General features: G+C 36.5%; 1 protein-coding gene across 23 annotated transcripts in view; it reads right to left on the bottom strand.

Annotated features, from left to right (window-relative positions):
- LOC126700320 (kinesin-like protein KIN-14C) overlaps positions 1–11,880 on the bottom strand; it is a 95,790-nt gene extending 83,910 nt beyond the window's left edge. For 10 of the 23 annotated variants that reach the window (XM_050398409.1, XM_050398411.1, XM_050398406.1 and 7 more), the window contains exons 1-8: positions 11,593–11,880; positions 11,361–11,513; positions 11,202–11,257; positions 2,631–2,705; positions 2,494–2,526; positions 728–790; positions 516–654; positions 4–114 (exon numbers count right to left, since the gene is read on the bottom strand). In XM_050398409.1, the coding sequence (XP_050254366.1) occupies positions 74–114; positions 516–654; positions 728–790; positions 2,494–2,526; positions 2,631–2,705; positions 11,202–11,257; positions 11,361–11,487 (534 nt within the window). In that variant the 5' untranslated portion in view covers positions 11,488–11,513; positions 11,593–11,880 and the 3' untranslated portion in view covers positions 4–73. Of the gene's footprint in view, positions 1–3; positions 115–515; positions 655–727; positions 791–2,493; positions 2,527–2,630; positions 2,706–2,876; positions 3,049–11,201; positions 11,258–11,360; positions 11,514–11,592 lie in introns of those variants that run through there. The other 13 variants (XR_007647103.1, XR_007647112.1, XR_007647107.1 and 10 more) reach the window with 9 other exon arrangements.
- Between the last annotated feature and the right edge of the window lie 1,134 nt (positions 11,881–13,014).

A 13,014-nucleotide genomic window follows, 5' to 3' on the forward strand; every position in this document is an offset into this window, starting at 1 on the left:
TACCTTGGAGCCATCATGTGCAGTCTGCACCAGCGGGGATATTTCTTTGTAAATGTCTTCTTGAGAAGCATCCTTAGAAAAATCTCTCATCAACTGGGAAATGATATACTTTTCCTGTTGACATTCAATAGCATTACATTAGCATATTCAATAACAAATAAAAAAATACTTGTAGATTATAAATACTAGCATTTCTTATACGAATTCATGGATTTGATGAGGGACTCTGTATTAAGAAGTGTTTAGCAAAACACTTATACTTAATATTTGTAATCAATTTGAATTACTAAATTGATCTTCACGTTGACAACGGCAATACAAACAAAGAAAATGACACACAATAAATTGTGTAAAGAAGCATTGATCAGAATTAATAGAAGTCCTATAAACTAATAGAAAAAGTAGCTGCAGAAAAAATTAATACAGATAAACAGACAAAAGACTAAAATCAAAATATCAATTATAGGGGGGAAAAAGAACTAATCAAGCATACTTATATAGTATTAGATTTCTACCTTTAAAATGCAAGTCAACGCCCTGGCCACCAGCTTTGATTGCTTTAGAGAAGGTAATCAAATTTTTAACTCTTTTTGCAGCCTCATCAGGAGGCAAAGGGCGCACTCGAACAAAAACGCGAACTTTGCCTTTTAATTCCTACCAAAAAAAAATTTGGTACAAGCGAAACCTCATTATATTGTTGGACATGGAAAGATGAAAACAAAATTACCATAATTAATTGTAGTTCTTCCTTCTTAATTTTCTCCTGCACCACCCTCTCAGCTTTTAAAAGCTATATAAAAAATAAATAAACATTAATGTGGGATTAGAAGTCAGGTGTTTTAACATCCAATAACAAAATAAATAATAAAAATACAAACAAACAAGAAAACAATATAGAAGAAACCAAAAATACAAAAGAAAATCAAAACGAAGTCCAAATCTGCATAAAGAAAAAAGTAATTGATAAACTAATTAAGCTAGGGATACAGTGGTTTTGTGCATCAATGGAAGAAGTTGTTGCGTTACCATCAGAACAGAACATTGTTAAGACTTTTTGAGAGGCAGGTAGGGTGATGGTATTTTAGAAGCATAAGAATGAAATGGGACAATATTTATCGATATTGGAATATGGGGCTAAATATAGCAAGGAATCGGTGGTCATACCAGAGGGCAACAACAATAGTTGGGGATGGAGGGGAATATACCAAAAAATCCAAAGTATGTTAGCAACGAACAACAAAGGGAAAACTAGAAACATAGTGGTTGACACTGGTTAGAAAATACCAGTCGTGATAGAGGATCAAAGGTCGCGCAATTCACAGTCTTTCAAAAACATAGTGATTAATAACGTAATTACTCCAATGACTATGAAAAGGGAAAGTGCTAAAATTATGGAGCGAAATAGTAGAGATATGCTTCAAGCAAAAGATCAGGAAATAAACCGAGAGAGCCAACCACCAATCCAACGTCATCAGCAATCTGTCGCCTTCATCCATTGACTGCGGTTAATGTACGTCGCTGTTCCGACGACTAACAGTTGGATGCGGCAATTTAGTGATGGTAGGCGACTTGTACTTCTTGTAATTTTTCAGGGAGGCTATCATCATCACCGGATTTCTAGTTACCACCTTTGAGTGACGATTGGGATGATTATGAGAGAGAAAAAGCTTTGATAGCAATGAAAGCGGCAACGGAATTTGGTGATGGATGGTATGACATGGATGAGGGTAGTGCTTATGATACCGATGACAACTCCTCTGTCCCAAGTCTCTGTGAGAATGTTTTGGCTACTATGCCAAACACTGATTTGGCTTTAACTGGACTAAAGGATGAAGAACCAATATGGGTTAAACCACTGATGGTGTCTATACCAGAAACTGGGGAGGGGGAAGTATCTTTTTCTGATGGGAATACAAGCAGATCACACTTGAAGCACCAATCTACTTGGGTGACGAAAAGATTTAATGGGCATGGGAAATATATGGGTGTAAGGACTGATGGTTTTGAGGAGGCAATTATGGAGCTGATGAGTGCTACGGAAATTAATTTGGAAGATGATCATGAAGGTTTCACTCCAAAAAAAAAAAGGTAGCTCAGAAGCTAGAGGGCAACCGGAGTTGAAAAATTTGATTACTAATATCAACTACAAGGTAGGGAGTTCTAAAAGAAGAACGAACAACAGTGGGAGGGTGAGATCAGAATTATGAAAAAAAAAAAAAATTCCAACACCCTCTTGTCCTACATAATAATAACCCCACCTACTGTGTTATCAGCATCAAGAACAACCCAATCCACAACCATCCATATTTCCCAACACAACCCTCTCCTCCACAGACACCATCAAACAATGGGAACAATTATCCACATCCAAATGTGACCTATATATATCATGATGCAATAGCTTATAAAGTGTAAACATGCTGATGTGTTTCAGGTTTTATAAGAAATGCTAAGCTTGTCAAATGCTACTTGTGCTTAAGAGCGAGATATTACCTCCAAATCCAGTGGCACATGCTCCTCTTGCATCTGAATAGGTGTAAGCACGCACACAAATATTTCTTTGATAAGTAATAAAGATTTATCCAAGTACACAAGGAGTATGCTACTTGTGCCTAAAAGCGAGATATTACCTTCAATTTCTGTAGCATGTGTAGCACGTGCTGCTGCTCTTGCGGTTGAGTAGGTTTAATGTGCTGCTCTTGCGTCTGAATGGGTGTAAACATGCACACACATATTTCTTTAATAAGTAATTAAGATTTATTGACATAAAAAATAAAGACACCCAAGTAAGTATACTATACGAGTGTATACAATCAATTACAAAAATTACATAAATCTAACTAAATCAAAAGTGAAAATAAAGATTGGTTTCTCACCCTTCTCAAGTATCTTTCTTGTCTCTCCTTTTTTTTTGTTCCTCTATTTTTTCCTTCTCCATCTTTTCCCACTTCTTTGCGTTCCTTTCATTGGTTCGCTGCTTCAGCTCAGACCAAGAAAGTCCAAGAATGGCGACCTCCTTCCCCTTCGCCTTCGACTTGGTGCAAGAGACTGTAAAGACATTGTTGAGAATAGTTAAATGGGAAAGATAATTGATTATTCATTAAAGTGGATTGGAAGTGGATATGTTGAATTGGAATATTAATACAAAATTTCGAGGAATATAAGCAAGGTAGGTGAGCACAATAATTTGATAATAAAAGAAACAAAAATTATTGAAGTGCTTCACTTTTGTTGGGCCTATGCATACAAAATAACTAACTTTAGATGATGGCAATATTAGATAGCAAAAGCAACAACTACAATTATAAAATTGCTCCACCCATGTTGTACACATTATACTATTATAGTGAAGTACAAAACAACAAAGAACATCGAAGAAGTAAAAGTAAGGCCTTTTTTTTCTTCAAAATAATACTAAAACTCAAACAATTTCGTTAGTTAGCACATTTTCCAAACTATTTAGCAATCTAACAACTCAAAGTAAAAAACTCGATTTTGCAACAAAATCGAGTTCATTATACTCGATTCCTACGTCACAGCAGCAGCTAAGGTGGAAATCTCGTCCACATAGGCATGCAAATCGAGTCCTTAAGGCTCGAGTTCTGTTATATTGAACTCGAGTCTGTTGGACTTGATTTTGTTTAAATGAAAAGCAAGGCTTATGAACTCGATTTCTATGCTTGGTAAACAGCCCTCCACATGTTTAATGTGGGTCCCACATTAAACATGTGGAGGGCTGTTTACCAAGCATAGAAATCGAGTTCATAAGCCTTGCTTTTCCTTAAACAAAATTGTGTCTAACGGGCTCGAGTTCAGTATGTATGCATGTGGACGAAATTTAAGGAAAAAGGCAACGTTGGAACCCACATTAAACATGTGGAGGGCTGTTCACCAAGCATAGAAATTGAGTTCGTAAGCCTCGATTTTCATTTAAACAAAATCAAGTCCAACAGAACTCGAGCCTTAAGGACTTGATTTGCATACCTCTGTGGACGAGATTTCCACCTTAGTTGCTGCCGTGACGTAGGAATCGAGTTCATTATACTCGATTTTGCAGAACAAAATCGAGTTTTTTACTTCGAGTTGTTAGATTGCTAAATAGTTTGAAAAATGTGCTAACTAACGAAATTGTTTGAGTTTTAGTGTTATTTTGAAGAAAAAAAAAGCCTTATTTTTACTTCTTCGATGTTCTTTGTTGTTTTGTACTTCACTATAATAGTATAATGTGTACAACATGGGTGGAGCAATTTTATAATTGTAGTTGTTGCTTTTGTTATCTAATATTGCCATCATCTAAAGTTAGTTATTCTGTATGCATAAGCCCAACAAAAGTGAAGCACTTCAATAATTTTTGTTTCTTTTATTATCAAATTATTGTGCTCACCTACCTTGCTTATATTCATCAAAATTTCGTATTAATATTCCAATTCAACATATCCACTTCCAATCCACTTTAATGAATAATCAATTATCTTCCCCATTTAACTGTTCTCAACAACGTCTTTACAATCTCTTGCACCATGTCGAGGGCCAAGGGGAAGGAGGTTGCCATTCCTGGACTTTCTTGGTCTGAGCTGAAGCAGCGAACCAATGAAAGGAACGCAAAGAAGCGGGAAAAGATGGAAAAGGAAAAAGAGAAGGAAAAAATAAAATAGAGGAACAAAAAAAGGAGAGACAAGAAAGATACTTGAGAAGGGTGAGAAACCAGTCTTTATTTTCACTTTTGATTTAGTTAGATTTATGTAATTTTTGTAATTGATTGTATACACTTGTATGGTATACTTACCTGGGTGTCTTTATTTTTTATTTTTTATGTCAATAAATCTTAATTACTTATCAAAGAAATATGTGTGTGCATGTTTACACCTACTCAGACGCAAGAGCAGCACATTAAACCTACTCAAGTGCAAGAGCAGCGGCACGTGCTACACATGCTACAGAATTTGAAGGTAATATCTCGCTTTTAGGCACAAGTAGCATACTCCTTGTGTACTTGGATAAATCTTTATTATTTATTAAAGAAATATTTGTGTGCGTGCTTACACCTATTCAGATGCAAGAGGAGCACGTGCCACTGGATTTTGAGGTAATATCTCACTCTTAAGCACAAGTAGCATTTGACAAGCTTAGCATTTCTTATAAAACCTGAAACACATAAGCATGTTTACACTTTACAAGCTATTGCATCATGATATACATAGGTCACATTTGGATATGGATAGTTGTTCCTATTGTTTGATGGTGTCTGTGGAGGAGAGGGTTGTGTTGGGAAATATGGATGGTTGTGGATTGGGTTGTTCTTGATGCTGATAACACAGCAAGTGGGGTTATTATTATGTAGGACGAGGTTGTTGGAAAAAATTATTTTTTTTCATAATTCTAATCTCACCCTCCCACTGTTGTTTGTTCTTCTTTTAGAACTCCCTACCTTGTAGTTGATATTAGTAATCAAATTCTTCAACTCCAGCTGCCCTCTAGCTTCTGAGCTACCTTTTTTTTTTTTGGAGTGAAACCTTCATGATCATCTTCCAAATTAATTTCCGTAGCACTCATCAGCTCCATAATTGCCTCCTCAAAACCATCAGTCCTTACACCCATATATTTCCCATGCCCATTAAATACCATCACCCTACCTGCCTCTCAAAAAGTCTTAACCATGTTCTGTTCTGATGGTAACGCAACAACTTCTTCCATAGACACACAAAACCACTATATCCCTAGCTTAAGTAGTTTATCAATTACTTTTTTCTTTATGCAGATTTGGACTTCGTTTTGATTTTCTTTTGTATTTTTGGTTTCTTCTATATTGTTTTCTTGTTTGTTTGTATTTTTATTATTTATTTTGTGATTGGATGTTAAAACACCTGACTTCTAATCCCACATTAATGTTTATTTCTTTTTTATATAGCTTTTAAAAGCTGAGAGGGTGGTGCAGGAGAAAATTAAGAAAGAAGAACTACAATTAATTATGGTAATTTTGTTTTCATCTTTCCATGTCCAACAATATAATGAGGTTTCGCTTGTACTAAATTTTTTTTTGGTAGGAATTAAAAGGCAAAGTTCACGTTTTTGTTCGAGTGCGCCCTTTGCCCCCTGATGAGGCTGCAAAAAGAGTTAAAAATTTGATTACCTTCTCTAAAGCATTCAAAGCTGGTGGCCAGGGCGTTGACTTGCATTTTAAAGGTAGAAATCTAATACTATATAAAGATGCTTGATTAGTTCTTTTCCCCCCTATAATTGATGTTTTGATTTTAGTATTTTGTCAGTTTATCTGTATTAATTTTTTCTGCAGCTACTTTTTTTATTAGTTTATAGGACTTCTATTAATTCTGATCAATGCTTCTTTACACAACTTATTGTATGTCATTTTCTTTGTTCGTACTGCCGTTGTCAACGTGAAGATCAATTTAGTAATTCAAATTGATTACAAATATTAAGTATAAGTGTTTTGCTAAACACTTCTTAATACAGAGTCCCTCATCAAATCCATGAATACGTATAAGAAATGCTAGTATTTATAATCTACAAGTATTTTTTATTTGTTATTGAATATGCTAATGTAATGCTACTGAACGTCAACAGGAAAAGTATATCATTTCACAGTTGATGAGAGATTTTCTGAGGATGCTCCTCAAGAAGACATTAACAAAGAAATATCCCCGCTGGTGCAGACTGCACATGATGGCTCCAAGGTAAATTTTGTTTTCAGTTGTTGACTTTTTAAACCTTTCATACTATCGCCATTTATTTAGGTGTTTGTGTTGCTACTTTTTTGGCCAAGTATAAACTTATTGTGTCACTTGGTTCATCTAATTACTACCTTTTATCAACAAATACTTTAAATATTGATATAGATTATGTTGTGCTCGGGTTTGTCTCAAGCTGAAGTTGCATTGGTCTTGGTGGTGTTTTCTTGTGAGGCGCATACACTTCTACAATTTGCAAATACAACTTAGAAGGAGCAAGTGACCCAAAGAAACAAAGAGATTGAGAATTTCCATTCTCATAGTTCACAAGCACTAATAGTCTAATACCCGAACCCAATAACCTCCTAAACAGCTACAAATTTGCTCTCAATAAATCTGACAAAAAAAGAGGAAGGAAAAGAGTGCAAGAAACTGAAGAACAAGGGGATGATGAAGACATATTTGCCAAGGCTCGTGCTGTACTTGATAATCTTGAAATAAGCATACGCAACATCAAATATGAATTTCATCAAGCTGAATGAGACCTTACTATGCATTCGCTCTTATTTGGTCAATTTTGTAGATGAAGTTCTCCCAGATGATGTTGCTCAAGGTCGATTCTATGAACTCTGTCAATCCATACTCCCTTACATGCATAAAGAAGATAGGATTGAAGGTCCAATTCTTTCTATGTTCATGGACCAATATGAGAACTCTGTCAAAGACCTTTCTCATATCAGAGATAAAAGAGACAGAATTGAAGCTCTTAATCATATCATCTCTCACACTCTAGATCCTAGAGTAGCATTCAAAATTCAAGTAGCTGATGCTATGCAAGATTTGACCACTTCATCAAATGAATTGATGCAGGCAAAGCAAGAACTTTGCGACGCTCAAGCCAAAGTCAATAGATGTGTTCATAAAAAGAATGAGGCTAAGGCTTTTGTGGATGGACTACTCCAACAGAATGAAGAAGTGTGAAGACAGTCTGAGTCTCTTTCTAGAAATGAAGAACCTGACTATTGAATTATTTTTACTGAAAAGAAAATTAGAAATAACTGATCACTGATTCGCAATATGTTAGATAATTTTCAATTCGAGGAATAAACTCTTCTTAGTCTATATTTCTTTTCTTTGACTTAATTTTGAAAAGCTAGCTTGTATAACTTTTAATTGTTTGGCAGTTTTTGCCTTTATAAATATGTTTTGTAAGGTTTCTATATGCTCGCACTGTAACTGAACTTCTCAATCCTATTACAAATGCTAGTTTTGACCATTTAGTTAGCCTTTAATATTTCTTTCCTAAAGTTTTTTTTTTTTTTTTGATAAGTAATAAAGATTCGTTGATAAAAAAAAGAGAAAGACACCCAAGTACACAGGGGGAATACAGGGGGAACAAATCAAGAACAAACATTACAAAAATCAAGTAAATCCAAAATAGAAGAAAAATGATGGTTCCTCCACACAGAGAACCAGTCCAATAAAGTTCTGAAAAATAGAAGCTTGATGTCAGGCATGGAACGCTCAATGTCTTCAAAACACCTACTATTTCTCTCCTTCCAAATGTACCACATCAAACAATGAGGAACAACCATCCAAATATCTCCATTACGATGGTGACCAAAACGACCTTGCCAGCAAGCAAATAGCCCTACAACAGACATTGGCATAACCCAATAAACTCCAAATAAACCAAACACCATATCCCACAACTCCAAAGCAACTGGGCAATGAAGGCAAAGATGGTCAACAGTTTCACAATCACATTTGCACATTTTCTTTTCCTTAAATTGTCAATTATCAGACATTTCCCCAAGGCAGCGGTCCAAACAAAGAAAGCCACTCTAGAGGGAATCTTCTGCTTCCAAATGCATTTCCAAGGGAAAAACTGATCACTATGACCAACTAGAAGATAATAGTATGCACTAACCGTGAACCCCTTACTCTTACAAGGCAACCAACATCTCTTATCCTCCTAGAACCCCCTTACAGGAGTGCAATAAATGGTATTGATGAAGCTCCTGAAAGCTTCCAATTCCTGATTATGCACATCCCTACAAAAATGAATCTCCTAGTGGAGGACACCATTGGTGAACCTCATTAGATCCGCCACACTTGCCTTTTTGCTACAACAAATCCTAAATAAGTCAGGATAGCAGTCAGTGAGAGAAGAAAGAACCACACCAACTATCTAGCCAAAACTGCACTTTTGAACCATCTCCAATTTCAAATAGAAAAAACCAAGATAAAGAGTGCCACCCCCTTCTAATATTTTTCCACAAACTGACTCCATATGGACCAGAGGAAGAGCTAGAACACCAACCACCCCAATCACAACCATACTTCACCTCTATCACTTGACGCCTAAGAGTATCCCTTTCATGCCCAAATCTCCATAACCACTTCCCTAATAAAGCTACATTGAAAGTTCTCAAGTTCCTAATCCCCAACCTACCTGAAGCAAGCGGAGTACACACCGTAAACCAATCAACCAAATGAAATTTAGGCTCATCTCCAAGGCCACCCCACAGAAAATCTCGCTAGAGTCTAGCAATTCGGTTGGCCACCGAAGCAGGAATAGGGAATAAAGAAAGAAAGTAGGTAGGAAGATTAGAGAGAGTGCTTTTAATTAAAGTGACTCTACCTCCCTTGGATAAACATAATTTTTTCCAACCTGCTAATTTTCTTTCCATCTTCTCTAGAATTGGGTTCCAAATTGACTTGTCCTTAAATTTTGCCCCCAAAGGGAGCCCAAATATTTCATTGGGAGAAATCCTTGCTTGTAGCCTAAGACAGCCACCAAAAGATCCATGTTATGAACTGCTCCCACAGCCACCAGCTCAGACTTACCTAAATTTACCTTCAGACCAGACACAACCTCAAACCAAATGAGCACCATACAAAGAATCAGACCAGACTTACCTAAATTTACCTTCAAACCAGACACTTCCTAAAGTTTCTGATGTGAATATTTGAGGAAGGCCTTAACATATAAAAATCTAAATTGACTACTTAAAATTTGGGCTAAACTTGTTAAGTATGGTTGGTAACAATTCAAGCAAGCAAAAATTTTCCCCTCAAGTTAGCCTATCAAGAGCCACAGTTTATACCTTTAAAATGAACCATAACAAGCAAAATACCCATCTGCAATTTAGGAAAATAATAGGTAAAATTTCATAATGAGTTTTTTAGCATAGACCAAGCAACAGATTTACTTTACTGATGTCAAAGACAACATCACACAACAACTACAAGCAGGCCACTTTCCCTTCAATCGCAGCACATTCGGCTGTACTCAAAAACCTCCATTTTTTCAAACCCAAACAAATCATCAAGTTTTATGCGCAAGGAAACCTAGTCACTAATAAAACTGAAACAAAATGGAGGTTTCGGTCATTTCTTAAAAGCAAATAAAAAGAGAAGAGACAATAAAGAGAAAAAAGGGTATTGGCAGTGCAAGAAGAAGCTCGGCCAAGTGTGAGCTTTAAAGAACAATTTTTTTTTTTTTGTTGAGAAAATTAAAAGAACAAAAAATCAAAGAGAGAGACAGAGGAACTTTACCGAACCACCACCCCAATTGGTGGAGCGGAACACAGTGGCTGCTAGCTGTAGCCATGGAGATCGAGCATCAACTTCTCTCTTACCCGATTCTCTCCAAACCCTAACCCTTACTTTCTCTGATCTGGGTCTGAAAAGCTTTAAATTCTCACTTAAACACCCGATTCTCTCCAAACCCCAACCCTTATTCTCTCTAATCTGGGTCTGAAAAGGGTGCGAGTGTTTGGGGGTTGGGATCTAAGATGGTGAGTTACTGTTTACTGTTTTTTCTTTGTTTTTGCTTATGGGTCTGAGTTTGGTATGCGGGAAGTGATGATGACGGGGTTGAGGGAGAGGCAAAGAGCAAGCGTGGAGGTTGAGAGAATGGTGGAGGCGCAGTCAAGGTTGAGAGCGGAGAGCGAGATAGTGAAATTCAAATTTGGGAAGCTGAAATGAAAATAGAAGCATGGTTTTAAAAACCGGTATGGTGAAAAAACCGAAAAATGGGCTAATTACCGGTTTTAAGGTCGGACCGGGGTCCGACCAATGGTCGAACCGGTGGCATCATAAATAATTTAATTATTATTTATTTAAATTATATAAATAATTAATAATTTTTTAATATACTAAAACTATCAAACCAATAGTAATAAATATGTTTCCTTTCATCAACACAACATACACAAACAATCGTACAATACTCTGTAAACAATATTTCACAAACAATAATGCTCTGTAAATCAAATCCACAACATACACAAAATCCACAACATACTCTGTAAAATACTCTGTAAATTATATTTCACAAATAATAATGCACTGTAAATCAAATCCACAACATCCACAACATACTCTGTAAAATACTCTGCAAACTATACTTCACAAATAATAATGCTCTGTAAATCAAATCCACAACATCCACAAAATCCACAACATACTCTGTAAACGAATAATTGAAAGATAGAAGTTACCACTTACCAGTGAAGTCACGGAACAGAGAACCTGAGATGAAGCCAGGAACATGAATGGAGAATCTGAGATGAAGCCGAGAGAAATGAAAAAAAAAAAAAAAAAAAAAAAAACCAGAACCGATAAAAGAAAATGATCAAAATCAAAATCAAAAGAAAAGAATGTTACCTGACGAAGCCGAGAAGCAGAGAGCAGAGCACTTCAGAGGGCGAGAACGAGAAGGAAAAAATAATATAAAAAAAACCCAGCACTTCAGAGGTCCACGATCACAACCATACCAAGTAAATTGCAACATTTGTCTCTAAGGTCCAGAAATTTCTCCTGCAAACGAGAATTGAAGTGAAAAAAGAAAAGAAAAATGAAAAGAAAGGGAAAAATGAAAAATGAAATTGAACCATACCTTGATCGGGCGAAGAGAAGATCGTGGGCGTGGCGCCGTTATGCTTGAGGGCGTGATCGTGGGCGTGGCGGCGAGCGTGGAGGCAGAGAGAGTGAGCGGGCAGAGAGGCGTGAGAGGGCGAGGCAGAGTGGGCGAGGCAGAGAGGCGTGCCGCGTGACTCGCAGAGTGGGTGAGAGTGTGAGACGGTGAGGCCGCTTGACGGTGAGTCTTGAGAGTTGAGAGGCGTGAGACTTGAGAGAAGAGAGAAGTGAGAAGTGAGAACACTGAGACTGAGAGAAGTGAGTTCAGATGAGAGTGTTAGCTGTTAGGGTTAGGTTTTAGGACTCCTCCACTTAAACGACGTAGTTTTAGGTGGGAAAAGACAAACAGGTCAGTAACCGGTTTGACTGCACCGGTTCCCAGTTCTCCAGTTGAACCGGCCGGTTTTTACTATTTAGCACTTTTTAGTTTATTTCCGGTTTTAGAAGTGAGCACACGAATTGCCAGCTGGATTAGTGAGGTGTCAAAATAATGAAAGGCTGAGATTTGTGCTATTGCACATGTGCAATACCCTAGTTGATGGATTTTTCTTTCCTTTCTCCTTCTTGTGCGTAAATTTAAAGCTAATTTTAGCCTCTCTTATATGCTCAGACATTTATGGCCTGTTTGAAAGTTTAGAGAGGGGGAAGAGTAGAGGGAAGGAGAGTAGTGGGGAGAAGAGTAAAGGGGAATGGTTCTCCTCCATCTTGTTTAAATGTTTTTAAAATTAGCCTTATTGGAGAGGATGGAGATGAGAATAAATGATTAAAATAAACAAATTTACCCCTATTTGAAAATGGACTTACAACATTGATCTATTATTAATTAAGAAAAGGTAAATTGGGAAATTTATCTAGTCAATAATTTATCTACTCTACTCTCCCTCCAAATCTCTCCAATTTGGGAGAATTAAAAATGAGGGGTTAGAGGTGGTTGAAACCCCTCCAAACTCCTCCCCCTCCTTCCTTCAAAAATTTCCAAATAAGGTAATTGAATTATTCTCCCTCCCTCTACTCTACTCCCCCTCATTTTTTAAATGGAGGGAATAGAAAATTCATTCCTTTATTTTGGAGTTTAAGTGGAAGGAAATGAAATGGGTGGGAGTGAACACTCATTCCTCTCTATTTCCTTAAAACCTAAAATTTTCATTTCCCCCAAAATTGGGAGAAATGGGAGGAAATTGAATTAAATTTAATAGGTTTTTTACTAAAACTCCCAAAATACCCCTATATATTCAACCCTTTATTTTAAAATAAGGATCTAATAGTAATGTTGTCATAAAATGATTCCATTACATTCCCTCCATGTTGCTCCCAAATAAGATTACTTACATTCCATTCATTTTCATTCATTTCCACTCATTTATTTTAAAACATCCAATCAAGGTTACTTAATTCCATTCCA

This window comes from Quercus robur, chromosome 9 (genome assembly GCF_932294415.1).
Source record: "Quercus robur chromosome 9, dhQueRobu3.1, whole genome shotgun sequence".
NCBI classification, from domain to species: Eukaryota; Viridiplantae; Streptophyta; class Magnoliopsida; order Fagales; family Fagaceae; genus Quercus; species Quercus robur.